The 20,730-nt window shown below is 35.3% G+C and overlaps 1 protein-coding gene across 1 annotated transcript in view; it reads right to left on the bottom strand.

Annotated features, from left to right (window-relative positions):
* AK9 (adenylate kinase 9) overlaps positions 1 to 20,730 on the bottom strand; it is a 2,653,312-nt gene that overhangs the window by 1,499,275 nt on the left and 1,133,307 nt on the right. Inside the window, exon 20 of the mRNA XM_044066804.1 lies at positions 3,707 to 3,820. Within this exon, the coding sequence (XP_043922739.1) occupies positions 3,707 to 3,820 (114 nt within the window). The remainder of the gene's footprint in view (positions 1 to 3,706; positions 3,821 to 20,730) is intronic.

The raw sequence follows: 20,730 nt of genomic DNA, 5'->3' as shown, positions 1-20,730 counted from the left end.
TCTAACGCTACACTAAACTAAACATATACTACTATCTACCCACTTACCTTAACCCAAACCCTAACCCTAAGGTCCATCACTATCGCACGCTCACTTAACCTGCGCCCTAACAATAACTCACTTAAACCGCCCCTAACCCTAAAGTCTGTCACTATCGCACACTCGGCTAACCTGAGCCCTAACCCTAACTCACTTAACCCGCCCCTAACCCTAACGTACAATCGCACACTTACCTGAACCCAACCCGTAACTTTCCACCACAGTGCTAAGAATAGCGAAGCCACAGAAACGGCCAACCAAATTCTTTCCTGAGGAAATAATTCGCTGTTCTGCAGCTTTGCTATTCTTAGCATTCGCTGAATAGTGTTCGATATCAGAACATTCAAAGTTTTAATACTTCAATGTTCTGAAATAGACCCGAGTAATACACACCCTGCAAACAATGAGTTATGACCTGTGAAATGGATGAAACTAAGTTATTTAAAACATTTTTTCTAACACAAAGAAACTGCAGACAAAACATTCCTCATACTTTAAAAATTAGTCAGAATAAATGTTAACATATGAGACTGACAATTCAAAATTCTGAAAATTAAATTGCAAAAGCATAGACTTTTTTTGCCATACTTATCAGTCATCTTCCCCTCTTTGTCAGAAAGAGTAGGATTGGAATTAACCAAATGTTTAGCAGCAGTAAGATTGACTAAAGCTGTAGATACTTGGTCAGGTTTGGGGTGAGTAAATAAAAACTTAAAAGACTGAGTAATTTTATATATTCTAGCTTTTAGGGTCAGCAGGATGACTATCAAAAAACTGGGGTCTATATTAAATCAGCGAACATTGATTTATCGACCCATTAAAAGCGAAAGCTGACAATCCCGAAGGCACGGAACAGCAATTTATTCCCAGGGAAAAAAATCGCTGTGCCATTTTCGGGACTTTGCCATTTCCTCCACTGTGGTGCGATCTTGGAGTTGGTATATTTAAGTAGGGGGTGGGGGGGTGAAACCCCCTCTTTATTTTGTGTTTTGAACTTTTTTTTTTTTTTTTTGTGGAACAGTGATTTTTTTTTTTTCCCTGGAAAAAAAAATGCTGTTCCATGTCTTCCATGTCGTGTTAGCTTTCACTTTTAAAGGGTTGATAAATCAGCGTTTGCTATTTTAAGCATTTGCTGATTTAATATAGACCCAAAAAACTGCAGGCAGTTTTTGACAGAAAATGCTGTCTAAAACATGTTAGAGGCTTAATTCATTTTGAGCACTATACAAGTTTTTAGTAAACATTCAAAATATGCAGGCAGCTGACAGAACTGGAAGAATGGTTGGAAGTTATGGAAAATCCTTCTGTAACAGCTCAAAGCATTTTCTGAGGAATTGGGAAACCTCTGTGTTCTTCAGCTGCAAACAATGGCACAGTCTGGAAATAGACTTTGAGGAAAAAAAAACCCACAGAGATAATTAGAAACTCATCTCTTCTGAATCTGAATCAGACAGCTGAAGAGAAAACCCTGTATCTGTCCCTTCATCTTCCTTTCCAGATTCAGAATCTTGAATCTCTTTAGGAAATGAAGTACCTCTCTTTGTTCTAGCAGAAACTACTTTATAAGAAGGATTAATTGCCTGAATTACACCCTGAGCCAGACCTAGTAAACTACTCCTGTCTAAAGAAATGCGAGGAGGAGTAAATATAAAGTTTTTCTATCTCTTTTTGACAAGAAAAATGGAACCAACTATGTTATGAATCGCTGCAGCAGCTTTCCAAAACATGGGCTCAACATTCTGACCTAAAAGAGAAACTTTCCCTGGTCCATTTACGAGGATTGACAAGATTGTCTCTCCCTTTGCCCAGTGAGAGGACCCCAACAGTCAAAGAGGATATGGCAGTAAGTGTTACACCAGAGGGATCTAGGGTAAAAGATCAGTGGTCTGAGGAACCCACCTGTGGCTAAGGCAAATGATTAGCCTGCTGTGGTGGCAAAGGCTGTTTACTTAACTTTTTCTTTTTGTGGCTAGAAGAAGGACTGACTATGAGGCAAACTGCCAGTCCCATGATCAGTTCTTCTTTTTGTGTCTAAAAGAAGGATCAACCATGGGACCAGTCATTTGTTTCATGGTCAAGCCAAAAATGGTGCCTCTTTCCTGAGAAAAACAAGCAGGGAGAGCTGTTTAAAATTTAAAGTCTTTGAAAGTCACTTTTTCACACAACAATACAGTAAAAAGTACTTTAAAACACTTTGTCAGCCCTGAAAAGTAAAATAAACACAATTTCTCCACAGAAAAGATAGTTATTAATTACATTGTGCAACTTTTAAACTTACAAGAAAAAAGTGCACTCCTGTTTAAAAGTACAGTTAAGTCTCATGACAATCCAATAAAACTCAAACTCCTAGCTTAAAAATAACTTTTACAAATAGGAAAGTACAATAAAATAAGCAATTTTTAAATGTGGAATGTATTTCCCCAAAGGGAACCTATCCACCCAGCAAAGGGAACAGCACAAGCCGGCAGTCAACCCATGAAAGCCCAAAGAGGAGTGCTCTCTTCATTGGCTGGGAAGCTCTGAAGGGCTTGGCACCCAAACCTGTCTTTTTAGTCAGCTCAGTTTGAGCAGACTCAAACTGACTGATGGTTTAGGCATGTGGAAGGTGCCCTGAAGCTTTGGAAGCTGGCCAGCAGTTATATCCTTGGCAGGATATAACCCATATAACTAAAGCTACTGCAGCAGTAATCAAAATGATGAAAATGAGTTTTAAAATTGGCTCATAATAAGAGAGATACCATTAGTAAATGTTTTTATACTTGTGAAAGTGAAGGAGTGATTGGCATTGCTACATGCTGTAGCCATGAGGGCTTCTGCATTTGTAAAGCAACCAGGAAGCTCTCTCAGTGCATTTATGAACACAAGTTTCTTATTAAAAGAAAAGGCAAAACCAATACTCTAGCTAAATATGCAGAGACTGGTAATAATTTATGTAAATGTGTGTTGCTTGTGGCTGATCATGAAACAACTGATGTTAGAGGTGGTGACAATAATTATTAATTTGAGTACAGAGAATCGTGATGGCAAATATATCTATCAATGGATAAGTTCCCAGGACTCAGCGAAACATTGAACATCAAATATATTTTGAAAGGATAGTTTAAAAAAATGAGAAGTAATAATAAAAGGCTGTTGATATCTTAAATTATATTCTATATGTAAAAATGTTGAATATGGTCATGAGACTGAAAGCCTTCATAGAAGGAAGTAGAAAGTGATTGTAAGTTATTCTGATGAAGTATAATGTAATAAAAGGAATGAATTACTCAAAAAGAATTCAGTTTGTCTCTGTTTTTTAGCGTGTTTTTTTTTCAGTCAGAAACTCCCTAGTCAATGGGTATAATTTAGAGAACCAGTCCTGCAGACCTAAGCAGTACACAAATCCATCATTGGAGAGATATATACAGTCAGTCGTGCAGCTATTAGAAATTTTGAAGGTCATCAATTCACCTACCTGCATGTCTTTTGGATGTAGGAAGAAACTCCCACACCCAGACCATGAAGAAAATATGCAGAACTTATAGATTCCACATAGGTGACAATACAGTCAGGTACCATGTTCTGTGAGGCAGCACTGTTAAGCCATGTACCACTTTGCTCTTTTACAAAACAAATTGTTAATGACAATTGCTTGTTTAACTACACTGGTACTAAATTCTCATCTCACCTGGTTCAGCTGCAAGTAACTGTTCAGCCTGGGGCTGATTATCAGGAAGTGCTTGTGCCGCCAGTACTTGTGGCTGTGTTTCAGATGGTGTCTGCGCTTCTGTTGTTTCAGTGCCTATAAATGTAATAAAGATCAAAATATCTCTTTATTTTTTGTTAGTACAGTAAAATGCCTTACACACACACACATTTAAAAAAATAGTTTCTGAATCTACAAATACTTGGTTATAAAAGAGTTGCTATCCTGCAGCAATGCATTTTGATAATGAAAATGTCACTAAAATAAACTGATGCTTCAAAAGCTCCATTAGGTGGGTCTGTATTGCAATGTGAAAATGTTGTAATATCGAACACCAAATGAGCGACATGTATTCATCGACACACATTTAAGCGATTCGATGAATACTTTACAGGACAAAGGTGTAGTTGGCCATGTACACAGTGTTGCCCTTTTCGCCACTGTAGTGCGATCTCGGAGTTGGTATATTTAGTTTAGGGGGATGTAGAAGGCAAAGTCCCCCACATAGTTATGTTTGTAAGTTTGTGTGTGTTTGAACAAACAAATTATTTCCCAGGGAAAGAATTCGCTGTTTTGACCATTTGCACTTTAGTGGGATTGGTCTTTACGTGTCGACAAAGAGGAGTTTGCTTAAACGTTTCTTTGGTGTTATAATATAGACCCCCTTTAGGTCCAACTGCCTTCAGCAAAATGTTTCTGCAGGTCAGGTGCAACCACCTTCAACAAAATGAGTCAATGCAGAAATGAAAAATATCAATTTTAAAGGGGAGCCTTTCACAAAACACACATATAGTTTAGAAAAAGAATGAACTACTGAAAGAAAGATGTTTCTAACTTCACACTACAGTGCCCTTTTCATTATTCTATTTCAGAGTTTGCAATTTGAAGAAAAAAGATATAGCACACATTTCACAATGTAAATACTGCATGCAGAAACAGAACTTGGAGTTTAAAACAATATTCATACCATATAGTTTGTGCATATCACAGCAATTAAATTACATATACTGAATATTTCACAAGTTGATACAAAAACAGCAGTGTTCACTAGAAAAAAATTACTGTTAGCAAAATGTTCTTGGTGTGTGTGTGGGGGGGGAGTAAAGCTTTGCACAGAATGTGAAACATGATACTAACCATACACAGCTGAAGAGAAAATAAAATGTGGTAAACATGGCAAATATAGTATCTATAACAGGTACAGATCTTAATATGTACAGAGTCCATGACCTACTAAGTAAGCAGTGCACACGGAAAAGAGGAAGAGGAGCCTATCCTACAGCAATGGTCGTATAGTAAAACATGCATTGTTATGATGAGTATGCTATCACACCTATACCAAGCTTATCATAAGGATTATAAAGTTATTTAGAAGAGCACCAAGATATGTACTTTCAGGTTCCAAGAATAGGAGGAATGTCTACAGATTGCTTTGCAGAACTGACAACACATTTGCTGTTCTAACTCTAAACTGGGCATCCGGTTTGTAACATTGAGTAAATTTGTGAATGTAAATTCAAGTAGCAACCATGCAAATACTTCAGAAAGAAATACGCTTACAAAAGACTGCAGAGAAGATGCTAATTTCATGAAATAAACTCTTGACAACTCCAAAGACTTACTATATTTTTTATAGCGGAAGCCAGAGAACTGGGAAAAAGTCTATTTAGTAATCTGATTTTCTTTTAACAAAAGACACAAAATGGTAAAACGTTAGAGGCTTAATTCATTATGAGTACTATGTGAGTTTTCAGTAAACATTCAAAGACTAAAAATACTTTCTCATTTATTCTTCAGATTACAAGAGGACACTGAAAGTTGATACATTAAAGATCAATTTTGAAAAACAGAAGGAGTGATTCTCAGTGAAACTTGGTCCTGAAAGACTATATAGGGGTGGTTTACAAATCAAGATATCTATATGCTCAGATGGAGGTGGTGGTAGCTTTTTATTCATGAAGCTGAGGTCCAAGATGGGAAAGACAGGGAACAAGGGAGGCTGCAAATGATTCCCTTTCATATACTATTTCATTACAAAATAAATGTATGTTTGTTTTGCTAAACAAGCTGTTTAGCTGGGTTGAGGCCTGTCACATGAGTAGCTATATTGTGAAAAGAAAGCATTTGTCTTTAAGAGCAAATAAAATTACTGGGTATTGTGAGTCAGGTCATCTTGCCAGCAATCAACTATTTTGATAAAAAATTGTCTTAGACATATGTCGGTATGATTTATCAGCCCACATTCAACCCTAACTTATCAAATATAGCAGTACCACTCAGGAAACTACTAGGGCATGATGCTACATGGTTGTGATCAATGGGGCAAGAAAACAAGCACTGGAAGTTTTATGATGCGATGCAACATATTGAGTTATATGTCAGTTGATCTTGTGCAGTATTAGGATGTTCAGAAATCAAAATCAGAAAGAGATTATATCTTTTGACATCCTGTCATTACCTTGGCTGAAAGTGCTAGTTGGCTTTTCCAGGCTAAGGATTCATATTTTCTAGTCTCCGCAAATTTTTATTTATTTATTTTATTTATTGCATTTGTTTACTGGGAATGTCCACTGTGTCTAAAAGAGCCCATTTTCAGCGGAGGCCCAGGGAGAAAAGCTCCGACAAGATCATAGATACAGAAAATATTAAATATTAATTGGTACAAAAGTAGATACAGTGTTACACGTAGTGATTACAGTAATATATACAGAATATATACATAAAACCAGGAATTTTGTTGGTTGCCAGATAAAGTCATTCAGAGACGTATAAATAGAGAGATATTAATCAGCATTATTGTTTATTGATTATTATAAAAAATTCTCTTAGTTTGCAGAGCTAAGCAACATGACAAATGATAATGTTATTACTGTACTAAAAATCAATCCTTACAAGGCACAGAATTCCCAAGGAGGTAATATAAGATAAGAGTTTTCAATTCGTGAGCCGGGAATTTCATTACCTATGCGAGGATTGCAAATTCAAGTAAACTGCATCAGGTTTCATTTAACCTCATATTAAAGAGCCAAGTGAAATGTTTGGGTCAAAATGGTAAAAATATTCTCAGGAAATGAGGGTGCTCTGATCCAAAAGAATGTTAACAGAGATTTTTTTTTCTGTTCTTGAATATAGGAATATAGCATTACAGTCCATAAGTTTATTTCTACCTCAAGTGGTAAATGGATGTCATCTCAAACCGAAGTCACCCAACTCATTTTCTCTACTAGTACCTAAGAGTAGACAGATATTGAATTACTGCAAGGGACTCAATGTGAGCAACAATTTTAGTTTTGCAAAACAACAAATCCTTCAGTTTTACATAAAGGTGAAAGAAACAAAGAAAGTCAACATTTTTTTTTTTTTTGGAATAAGAGTCAGGTGCAAGGCACAGCAATCAGTCCAACAGAATTTCTGATAGTTTCCTTGCTAGAAATGCCTTCTAAGCAAATCTTTACAGGGGAACTGTTTATATTAAGCCATACCAGTTTGTGCAGTGGCAAGCCCAGCTCTAATGTGATGGCCAACCATACAATACTAAGAAATATTCCTGTAAACCAAGTTCTGAGGAATATGAGATAAAAAAAATACATACACACACACACAAGCACACACACACACACACACACACACACACACACACACACACACACAGCTTAATGTCTGCCAGGGGGCTATGCCCCTGCATCCCCCAAAAGCACTGCAATGCACATAAAACTGTGTAAAGCAGAGAGTGCAGGGGGTGGCAGCTCCCTTGTTGCATGTGTGCATCTGTATTTCACTTACATTAAGTCAGTAGAACCCATTAGAGTTTCAGTATGTATACTTCAAACTTTTTAAACGTTTTTAGCATTCAAAAAGTACAGAATTTAAAAAAGGGCCAAACACTTAACTGACAACCGCTTTAGGATGTCAAATCAAGTTAACACCACGCATCTGCACAAAGTACCATGGTTTGTCTTAAAGCAATCAATCACCCTTTACAGAACAGAAGCCCTTTAGCTAACCTGCAAAACTCAATATCTACTGAGTTAACTAGGGATCAAGCCGACATGGAGCAGCAAAAAAGAAAGTCATTACATAATACAGATCATAAGAAGGCCATTTAACTGTCTTTTCAGCCAGAACCCATTCAACCTTTTACTGTAACTATCAGCCAGAATCGATCAGCCAATCTAAGCTTCATCTGATGAAACTCCTGACTCTTTCGATTCAAAAGAGGTTAACAATAATATGTAGTCAAAAAGGGCAATTCTAGCCAGACTAAAACGTACATTTCCTGGGCTTGGAATGAGGACACAACTCAAGATATCATGAGTGTAAATAAATGAAAATATAAATGTTGAAATTATATCAAATTCAACTTTTTTTCTGAAAAACATTTTTCTGTATATTTCATGACTTATTTAGTGAATATTAACATTAACATTAACATTAATAATCTCTGAAATCTCCACACAAGACAAGGAACCACAAAAAATATCATTGACAGTAAACAAATTGGTACTAAATGGTTTAATAGCCAAAGTACAGTAAAAATTAAAACAAGGCTAAGCGCTTTCGTCTGTGTAACCTCCCAGACTTCATCAGAACAACAGTCAGTGACTCCATTACAATTTTATACACAAAGCGACCAATCAACAAGTCCCCCCTAATTAATACATCTCCGAATAACATTGCTTTTGACTAATAAAAATACATTTTCAATGTTGTAAAAACAGTCTCGTATTAGACTTTAAAAGTCTAAATACAATCAATTCTACTACCAATTCTTCAAAAAATTATTTAAAAATATTGCACAATAGTGTTTCTAAAGTGTCTTGATACATTGTCAAGTTAAATTTATCATAGCTTAGCAGCCCTTATTTTTAATACATTATTAATACTTATTGCTTCATTAGGTCCAGGTAACTTTACAGCATCCAATTTCAGCTGTCAAAACAGCTGTCTGTACTCCAACTTAGCTTCCCAGTGTCCAACCCTGGGATCCCTTGCTACTTGTTCAAGAATAAAAAATGTAAATTTACTTCCAGGGCAGGTTTTTTGGTGTCTACTTAAAGCATTAGTGTCCTCTTCATGGGAAACATCATACAGATGTTCATATATCTACTTTCTAATTGTCCTTTCAGTCTTGCCTATGTAAAAACTACAGCAGGTCTCACAATTGACCAAACAGACCACCCCTCTACTGTTACAATTAAAATAGTCTTTAGAGTTAATATGTATATTCCTAGCCTTCAAGAACATTCTGTTCCTGTCTGCCATGTAGTTACTATACCGTTTACAAAAGCCACATTTGTAAGCTCCTAATCTCCTATTTATCCTATTTGTTCCTTTAATTGTATCAAATCTCTCAAACATCTCTTTTAAATTAGTATCGCTTCTTCTAATAAATATAGGTGTTTTTTAATAATGTTTTCCACATCCACTGAGGAGAAAGAATAAGTATGTAAAAAGGAAAGATTAAGTTTGTCATCTTCACTTCTTGCATTTATTTCCAATGTTGTACCAACACCCAGCAAAGGGTAGTTTATTTATTTACATTTGTTGACCGGGAAAGTCTGATTGGACACAGGTCTATTTTCAGCGGAGGGCCGGGAAGAAAAGCACCACAATTAAAATATTACAAACATAGTTACAGATGAAGAACATAGTACATTCAGTAGATAACTAGCATTTGTTCCATCCACGAAGTCATAGCATATATTAACAATTGTTACAATAAGAAGCTACTGCCGTATAATAAGTAGATAGGCATGGATATATACTATCTCTAATAACCTCATGCTTCGATTGATCTATCAGAACTAACAGGTAACCCCTTTGCAACAAAAGCCCCTTAATTGAATTTCATGAGCAAAAACTTTTGGGTCACTACACATTCTAGAGGCCCTAATTATCTGCCCTTTAACAATCTCTTTTCTTTTTGATAATATGGGTATTCACTTTCGTAGTATAAATAAGTGTTAGAAAATGTTTCTTTTCAAAAAATGTTTGAATGAAATCTATTCTCACTAATGTCTTTGTAAATGTAAACATCCAAGTAATTAACAAATTCACTTGACATTGTATGAGTGAACTTCAAGAATCTGGTGCTATCTTCAATATATTCAAAAAGATTTTCCAGTTATTCTTCCCTCCCTTTCCAAAAAAGGCAGATGTCATCAAGAAACCTATTATGATATACCACATTTACAAACAGTTCATTTGTAAACAAGTAGTTTTTCTCCCACAAGTTTAATTCTAAGTTGGCAAACAACGGAGCACAAGGGCCGTGGATACCTTGATTGATTTAAAAATGTTTTTGCATAAGGTAAATCTAGGCTGTTTTTTAAAGGGCAGGCAGAATAACAGTGTTGAACTAAAGAGAAGAAGTGTGTTCAATCCCCCCTACACCCCGTTTTGAGATTATTTGAGGATCTGGTTGAGTGGGAAATCAGGTTAATTAGACCTGTAAATAGAAAATACAAGTATAATTTAACAGAAAAAGAGGAACAATTGTTTAAGGATCTGATAGAAAAGGGGTATCATATTATGAAACCAGACAAAGGGGGAGGTGTGGCAATAATGAACAACACTGTCTATGATTCATATATGTTTGGTATTTTAAATGATGAAAAGAAATATGCCATAGTATCCAAAAACGAAAATATGGTAGCCTATTCTAAGACTGTTTTTTTTTATTAATGACCACTTCTTTCAAGGCACCTTGGACAAGGGGCATTTGGATTTTTTAGTAGTGGTTAACCCAAGTATACCAAAGACACACAAAAGTATTACAAATCCACCATTTCACCCTATAGTGGCCGGTGAAGGTTCCAAAACTGAACCTCTTGCTATTTATATAGACCATTGGTATAAGAAGTATGTTTCTTCTATTAAGCACATTTCCAAGGATTCTTGGGATTTCCTAAAAAAGATTACTAATGACAGGTTTGACTGAAACCTATTAATGGTAACAATTGATGGGGTTGATTTATTTTCAAGTATACCACATATAGAGGGTTTGGAATGGTTTCTGGAGATTCTGTTTGGATGTGATTATTTAAAGAATGAACAAATACATTTGATTATGGAATTTATGGAAATCATCCTTAAAAACAAGTTTATGCTTTTTAATGGTGAATACTGCAAACAGGTTCAGGGGATAGTAATGGGCACCCCTTGTGCTCTGTTGTTTGCCAACTTAGTATTATACTACAGGGAGAAGAACTACTTGTTTACAAATGAACTGTTTGCAAATGTGGTATATTATACTAGGTTTCTTGACAACATCTGCCTTTTTGTAAATGGAGTGAAGAACAACTGGAAAATCTTTTTGCAAGATATTGAAGGTAACACCACATTCTTGAGGTTCACTCATACAATTTCAAGTGAATTTGTTAATAACTTGGATGTTTGCATTTACAAAGACATTAGTGAGAAGAGATTTAATTCAAAAATTTTTCGAAAAGAAACATTTTCTAACTCTTAATTACACTACAAAAGTGAACACCCATATTATCAAGACAAGGGGATTGTTAAAGGGCAGATAATTAGGGCCTCTAGAATGAGTAGTGACCCATTTTTGCTCATGAAATTCAATTCATTAAGGGGCTTTTTTTTGCAAAGGCATTACCCGTTAGTTCTAATAGATCAAATGATGTATGAAGTTATTAGAGATTGGGAAGTAAAATATTACCCTTTGCTGGGTGTTGGTACAACACCCGAAATAAATGCAAGAAGTGAAGATGACAAACTTAATCTTTCCTTTTTACATACTTATTCCTTCTCCTCAGTGGATGTGGAAAACATTATTAAAAATATTGGGGTGTTTTAATTATTAATTCAGAAATTCAAAAATTTATAGCTAGAACACTTATATTTATTAGAAGAAGCGATACTAATTTAAAAGAGATTTTTGAGAGATTTACGGTTAAGGGAACAAACAGGACAAGCAGGAGATTAGGCAATTACAAATGGCTTTTGTAAACAGTGTAGTAACTACATGGCAGACAGGGACAGAATTTTCTTGAAAGCTCGGAACATACATATTAATTCTAAAGACTATTTTAATTGTAACAGTAGAGGGGTGGTCTAGTTGGTCAATTGTGAGACCTGCTGTAGTTTTTACGTAGGCAAGACTGAAAGGACAATTAGAAAGCGGGTATATGAACATCTGTATGATGTTTCCCATGAAAAGGACACTAATGCTTTAAGTAGACGCCAAAAAACCTGCCCTGGAAGTAAATTTACATTTTTTATTCTTGAACAAGTAGCAAGAGATCCCGGGGTGGACACTGGAAAGCTAAGTTGGAGTACAGAGAGCTGTTCTGTCAGCTGAAACTGGATGCTGCAAAGTCACTTGGACTTAATGAAGCAATAAGTATTAATAGTGTATTAAAAATAAGGGCTGCTAAGCTATGATAAATTTAACTTGACAATGTATCAAGACACTTTAGAAACACTACCGTGCAATATTTTTAAAGAATTGTTTGAAGAACTGGTAGACTTGACTGTTTTTAGACTTTTAACGTCTGATAGGAGACTGTTTTTACAACATTGAATATGTATTTTTATTAGTCAAAAAGCAATGTTATTGGGAAATGTGTTAATTAGGGAGTTTGTTGATTGGTCACTTTGTGTATAAAATTATAATGGAGTCAGTGACTGTTGTTCTGATGAAGTTTAAGAGGTTACCCAGACGAAAGTGCTTAACTTTGTTTTAATTTGTATTGTACTTTGGCTATTAAACCATTTATTACCAGTTCATTTCCTGCCAGTGATATTAATATTAATAGTGTATATTTTTTAATCTCTGTGTGTAAATTGCAAGATATATTACACAACGCTTAAAAAAAGATATATCTCATATATTTTAATATGTGAAAAAAATGCATATGGATCACTACCACTTGAAATACAACTATCACAACAAAATTTATACAAACGAGATGAAAAACAGGATTTAAGAAAGTACTTGCAAGATGATATTCACAAATGGAATTGTAAAATGACATACAACAGTTTGACCAAACTTTGCCTAAACTAATTACACTAAAAATGTTATGCCATTAAAATGCACTGCAAAACAAATAATTTCCATACATAAGGTACTAAAGGTAAAATTTACACTGCAAAAAAAAAAATTTACTGATGGATATTTTAGAAGTGCAAACATTCAAATGGGAATGCACATGAAACATATATTACTGTATTCCCAGGGATGTTGTAAGGTACTTGGGCCTCTGATCATGTGTCAATATCATGCACATGCAGACCCCCTCAGGTCTTATTGTGTGCAAACACCCCCGAACACACATACACACACACACACACACACGTATAGATATCTATGAGTACATGTTGAATTATCAATATGCAAAGGCATTGAAACTGAAATGAATGATCCCAGCATTCCAAAATTCAATACATCAAAAAATTCAAACATCTAAAATAAAACCAATTGCAAAAGGAAAAATACAGTTTCCCTTTGCGATCAGAACACCAAAACCACAACAAACATTTATATCAAACTTGTCTAAATAGTGATAGTGTTATATAAAGAATTTTTGAATGGTAAGGTACAGGATTAGGGTAAAGTTAGGGTTAGGGTTAACAGGCATTAGTAAAGTGGACAAGGGGATGAATCTAACCCTAACCCTAGCCCTTCACTATTCATTTCAAAAACACTTTCTGTAACATTACCACTAATCTAGACAACTTGGACACACACAGGCAAACACACACCAATGCACAGCATACTACAATTATGCCCTAACGTAACCCTACCCTAGCCATAACCCGCCTACACTCGCACAAACACTCCTACCCCAAAGGCCACAATCTTCAGAATATCTAAAAGGTTTTGAGATTACTTTCCCAAACCTATACTTTGATTACCCACAAACATTTGATGGTCTGCTCATACAAAATCTTATCATCTCAATAAATTAAACAATTTGTCGCATTTCAAAGTCATTCACTCCATCGATCAGCAATTGATTTGAAGGAGTGATTGAAACCCATACAGACAGACAGACAGATATAGACAGATCTAGATAGATATGGATAGCTATAGATATATGACTGTATTACAAAATCTCAACATGCAGCATGCAGAAACATCGACAAACTGTGTTGATGTCTGCACATTGATAGCAAACCTATCCAACACTCAAATGGCTGAAACAGAACTAATTGGAAAAAGGAAAAAAAATATCCTTTTCTATTAATTTATTAATTTAAGTAGTCCAAACATTGGAGCAGCTATGGCAGAGTTACTAAACAGTTCTAAGCAATATTCAAAATAATCCACACGTATTTCTTCAGGTACAAGCTCACTTTATTACATACTAAATAAAAGCAGGTAAGCTCTTTATCAAATATCCGTTTGCTTCATCAGACCATAAAATCAGTGCATTCAACATCTCTTCTTATATACATGCAAATAGGAAGTCTTCAAACTAGCAAATCACAGCTAGCCATATATTTAAAGCACCTCCCAAGTAAGCAAGCCATATATCAAACCAGGAATATACAAGGATAATCATTTAAAGATAAAAACATTCCTATAGTTATGCAATATCTTACATGCCCTACTAATTATTTATTTTTTAACAGCAGCTTCTGTTCTAGATTCTACTGAAAACACTCACCAATGCTGGTCTTTCTCTTAGGATCCTCCATTCCTTTCTTTTTGCTATACTCTGATATCAATCCTTGATAGGGAAGGCAATCTCTAACGTGCAGTACAATTGTATTGTTGGCCTCTTCCCATTCTATTACTTTCTCCCTCTAATTATGTTAAGTGGCTTTCTCTAATTATTTTAAGGGACTTAAACATTGATTTGTAATCTATTAACAATGACACCCCAAATAATGCCATAAACTTATTTAGCCTTGTTCAACTCACTGCAACGATGATTCAATTAAAAAAAAATGTAACAGAAATTCTATTATTGATTGGATGTTCACCTCTGCTCCAAAACAGACTTATCTCATTAGGTTCCATCTCAGAATCCTTAAGTGACCACCACTGTACATATGCATTTAGAGATCACAACTGTGCACATAGTACTGATACAACCAAATATGCACTCCAACTTTTTTCAAAAAAGACACTTCCATCTTCAGCTTAAAATCTTGTAACCTGAATGAATTAAAAACACTTCCACTGGATTAAACTGTATCCTTGTTTACTACAATATTTCTGAATATCTTAAATGAACATGCTTTTCTTAGAACTAAAAAAGTCAGAGTTAATCCTGCTCTTTGGCTAACCAGACAAACAAAACAACTCAGGGATAGAGCCTGGAAAAACCTGGAAACAAAACAAAACCCTTCACAATGGTAGATACCTTAGAATTTGCACAAAATATAAGATCAAAGCAGACAAAAAGCATAATATACCAATCTCCAAGATGTAAACCAAAATAATCCTAAATCATTCTGGTCTTCTATTAATCAACTAATAAAACATGGCCAAAAAAACTCAACCTATCTATACCCACTCAGATAGTACTGCCACTCATTTTGACTCTCACTTCATACAAATCAGTGATCTTTCTACTAATGAGTTCAACCCCTTTCTCCCTACTATTCACCCACCACCACATCCAGTCAATCAACATGTCATGCCTTCCCTTCAACTTGTTTCCACTTCCTTCATCAAAAGGAAACTTCTCAAAGTGAAAGCATATACTCTCACTCCAGATAACTTACCAGGAGAATATCTAAAAATTGCAGCAGATGCTCTGGCCTATCCAGTATCCATTATCATAAGCCAGTCCATTAAACAAAGCTATGCCCTGGCTCTGAGGAAAAAATCTTACAAACAACTGCCCTTAAATAAAGGAAGCAACCAGAACCCTAAACATCTAGCAAAATGAATTCAATTCTAATCACTCAGACTTGTCACTGAAAACAATTTTCTCTCCCTAACCTAGCACAGTTTTCATCCTCATTTTAGCACCACTACACCCTATTCAGATTCATCAACACTGTAAATCAAATAAAACCTTACACAACTTATTCTCCACTCTGTTCTTTGACTTATCTAAGGCATTTGACATTGTTTCCTGCATTAATTTACTACACAATCACTCTTCCTTAGGCCTAATGGAATATTTTCTCTCCTGATTCTCCAGTTATCTCTTAGACAAACTTCAGGCAGTAAAATGGTAAAATGACTCCTCATCCTTCCTTTCAGTAACTGTAAACATTCCCTAATGCTCCATTATCAGTCTATTTAATTCAACATATTCATAAATGATCCTCACGCAGCAGGTAAACATGGTACCATAGTCCAATATGCAGATGACTCCACAATCATCTGTACAACCCATGTGCTAGAACACTTACAACAGCTTACACAAGTATCCTCTGAAATCCTGACTAGGTAACTCACAGCTACTCTTAAACTTTAAAAAGAGCAAACTTACCTTATTCACCCCCAAACAATTCTCCAGACCATACTTCACAACCTCTTAGAGCAATAAATCTGGACAAAGCCTAAAATGATGGGAGGACAAATAGCGACAGATTTTAAATATTGCTCTTACAAACTTAGAAAGTTTATAGAATAATAGGTTTTGCATTAGCATGAATTTTCTGCAGGATATGGAGTGTTAAATTCAAATGTTTGTCATTATTTAATGACTTCAATTGTCAGCTATTTGCCAGATAAGTACAGATTTTAGGAGGAGCACACCAAAAATATGAGGCAAAAATCTGGACATTCTGCGAAAATCTGTGCAGTTGAGAGGTATGCTCCAGACAGAAAACACACTTTGCCATTATCTAAGCTAACAGTACCAAAATCAAACATGTGAGTAACAACAACCAATTAGACATCATTATTGATGCAAAAATAAAATTTAAATATCCGATAAGAAAAGCAGTTAAAAAAAACCCACCAGAAACATATTTCCGTATATAGGTTAAACCATACCTGGCAGCCAGTGCTAGAAAAATATCTTCTCTCTGCCCTCCTCTGCTGCTCCAATTTTCACCAATCTACAGGCCACTAAAAAAATTTACTTGAGCAATGTTAAAAGAAATTGGAAAAATTTGTAACAAGCTACTACAGAAGTTCCACCATTGCTTGGCTGTTAAGAGAGTATATTTGACTGAGCTATCCCACTACCTAACATTCACACAACTAGTAACAGCTCATAACATCATCTTCAAATCTTTAAAGTACCCAACACTAAAGAACATTTTCCAGCATTACTTATCTAACACTTTGCTCTATAGAAAAGCAGTCGCTATTAGCAACTAAGTCAAACAAACTATGGGTGACTTTCCAAACTCTGGAACTCCATTCTGCTCACCTTGAAACAAGTCAACAATGTAAAATCATTCAAGCTGCACTACAACAACACCTAATGAACTCCTGTCCATGCTCTTGCTCAACATTAGGATAATACTACTCTCCAACCTTATGTTTTCTCCTACATCTAAATATTATAGTAAATTACTTATCATCAACATCTGTATCTCCATAAATAAATCAGTATGATATCCTTCATATACTTTTCCTCCTGCTCAGAAGTTTAAGACTCATCTACTCTACTTCCTTTACCAAACAACTAATCCCCATCTATCTTTTTTTCCATTCTTGCTCTCCACATTCATATTCATCTTTTTCCTCTTAAGAGTGCCTCCTTATCTCATCTCATTCTCCTTTTCCTCTATTCCGATACCTTCTTCTACCTGACTAATTCAATAGATCATAATAATTCAGCTACCTTCCTCTCTGGATGTTATTTCTCAGTTGCACTCTTTCCTTTCTCACCTTCATCATCACATATAGCACCTTTTCTTTTTGTTCTCATTTTTTCTAATTAACTCTTACCTTGCTATTACTTGCCCTTCACTATGTCACCTTTCATACTCTGCCATTTTATCTTTAGGCTATAATCTTGCATTCCTTATATCCATTTTCTTTATCCCATTTCTCAACTTGCTGCACTATTAGGCAACTGTAAATATAAGTTCATGTTAATATCATACCATGTGAAAAATTAATATCTCATGGACTGTTTGTATTTAGAATTTTTTCTGTGGCATTTCCTGCATATTTTATTGTTGCAAATTTGTTGAATTTTATGTTTGCATTTTATTTGTATATCTGAATCATTGCTTTTTTTCCTATATGTATCTTTTTCTATGGAACTTTATTCCCTCGGCCTCTACTGAAAAGACGTATTAAGCCCAGCAAAACTTTCCTGGAAAACAAATGCAAATAAACAATAACCATACAAAAAGAATTTTCCAGGACATACCAAGATAAAAACTGAGATAGCATAAAATTATAAGTTTGAAGGGAGGAAATCTCAAACACCTCACAACCCGATTAAGATCTTATTGAGGAAAAAAGGGCATAAATGGAAGAGGATGCTTAATATGACCTAAACCTCCAATAAAGAGACATGCAACATAAGTCAAAATTTGCTCAGAACTAACACCCCTCTCATCCCTAGATGACCACAACCAACCATCCATACATTCTCAAAAGCAGTTGTCTTACTGGATGTTGTGGTAATATTAAGATAAACAGAACAGATGAAAGTTCTCTGTCTCCAGCAACATTCTCTAGCTTATCCTGTGGATTAACCAAGTATTCCCAAGACAACTGAGCAGTAAATAATCACTCCAGTAAATAATCACTCCAGTGTGGTCTTGATCTGTCCCAGGGCATTCATCTTCCAGCGGACTGTGTATGGTACACCTCTGAGAACTGATATACAGGGCACATACACCCAAGGTGCCTAATTCATCTTAACTGACTTCTCTTAACCTGCAGGAGTAGTAATTGTACCCCGTGTTCTGCCCAGACTGCTGATCTTCTCATCTGATCATGGAAAGTGAGCCTAACTGCCCTCTGAAGGAGCCTCATTTTTGCATCTTGTATCTGTGATATCATCCTTTCAGTCACTAAAAAAGTTCAAGATCATGGAGAAATAGATTTACTGTAAATGGAGAGCTTCATCCAATAATTCAGTTCTCAATTCAGCAGAACAGTTTGTTAATCAATATGCAGAACTGCTGCTGCACCCTTCAGCTGGTCAATGTCCAGATTTTTTCTAAGCTCACTTGAAGACAAGACTCCAAAATCTCTTTTACCTAGGGAATATTTATATATTGCGTTTGTTTACTAGGGTGGCCTAACCAAGTAGACAAGCTGCTCCTTTTCACAGGAGACTTGAGGAAAAAAGCTCCACAATAAAATAAGAAAACAGTAAAACAATAATTACTACATTTTATAAAATAAGCATAAATACATTTTAGGTCCATATAAGTTAGTCACAGTCTGATAAAGATTTTTTAGATCTGCTTCCATTCACCTCCAAAATGGCAATTTATTAATTTCTGGAAAATAATCATAAATTCTGGATTGGAGGTACTGATTCTCCATCCTACTTCTCTTCAAACTCTAATATAGTTTTGGGATTCTACATAAAAACCATGCTGTCAAAAAAAAAAACAGACTCTTATAAACTACAAATAATTATATATATTTCTAAAAAGAAAACTGAGGTTCTAAGAATCAATGTTTCAATGATTATGAACAAGAAAACGATTTCCTGAAGTAATTCTGAACCAGTGCCTTGGAGTAGGTTAAATGGCCAAACCTTTACAGTCATCTTCATTAGAAGCATGTCTTTATGGGTGTGGAGGAGGGGCAGCTTTGCACACCAGATACAAACAGTTTTAGGGATTTTACTATCAGCCACATTTGGTTAGGTTCCATTCATCCATCTGACCTACACCCTTACTCTCTTTAATTGCAGCATCTGGAAAATATAGCATCCCCATTTCAAAGTCCGATATTTCTGATTCAAAACTTGTTAAACTACTCAAAACATACTTTACAAATAGATCCTTCTCTTAAATATAAGCATACCCTTCAAACAACTACATGCTAAACAACACACTGGTGACAGTCAAGCTTAAACCCATAATAAAATACACAGCTACCATACTCCTATAACAAATAACATACATAAACAGCATATCTTCAGACTTCATCCTTACCAAACTATTCAATCTTAACCAAAAGTAAAAAGTTCACACAGACAAACCAATTAGTAAAAACCACAAAAAACAAAAAAATAAATAAATAATAATAAAAAACTAGCCAAGCTAGAGTTTTCACTGTGTGATAACCTTAAACCTACTGTAATAGAGGCCCATAGGATATATGCAAAGGACCTTTTAAGGACATCAAGTGTTTCAGCTATATGGCTTCTGAATGTCAATGACTTTTACCTTTTTTATTTTTTAAGTTTTTCTGGACAGATTCAGGCAAACAAAGCCAAACACCACTAGGTGTGGACATGAATGTTTTGGCCTTCTTACAACCTCTTCAGCAGAGTATAAGTGGACTGTTTGGCTATACTCTAGAAGGTGTCTGGCTTTGTTGACCTAAATCTGTCCATAAAGACTTAAAAATGAAAAAGTCATGGGCATTCAGAAGGTGAAACACTTGATGTCCTTAAGGGGTGACTTGTATATATCCCATGGGCCTCAATTACAAGAGGTTTGAGGTATCACACAGTGAAAACTCTAGTTGTCTAGGTTTTTCTTGTGGTTTTGACTAATTGGTTTGTCTGTGTGGCCTTTTTACTTTTTGGTTTAGTTGTTAGTTGGGATATTTTGCAGACATCTTAATGGTTATGGACATCAGCTAGGTTTAAAGACCTTGTGTTTCTAGAGTATAGCCAAATGCTGTGTTGATGAGGTCATAAGAAGGTTGAATAATGCATGTTCACAGCTAGTGGTGTTTGGCTTTGTTTTCCTGAATATGTCCCTACAGACTTAAAAGGAAAAGAGTAAAATGTCATGGACATTCAAAAACCATATAGCTGAAACACTTGATGTCCTTAAGGGATCATTTATTACATCCCATGGGCCTCTATTACAGGATGTTTAATGTACCACACAGTGAAATGCTTGGCTAAGTTTTTCTTGTGGTTTAAAAGCAGCAAAAACACTATATGAAACTACTAAAATTCCATACACAA

The sequence above is a fragment of the Protopterus annectens genome, chromosome 1.part0 (genome assembly GCF_019279795.1).
Source record: "Protopterus annectens isolate FY-2018-M chromosome 1.part0, PAN1.0, whole genome shotgun sequence".
NCBI classification, from domain to species: Eukaryota; Metazoa; Chordata; order Ceratodontiformes; family Protopteridae; genus Protopterus; species Protopterus annectens.
The sequence above is the reverse complement of the archived record's forward strand: the minus strand, read 5'-3'. Positions and strand labels throughout refer to the sequence as shown.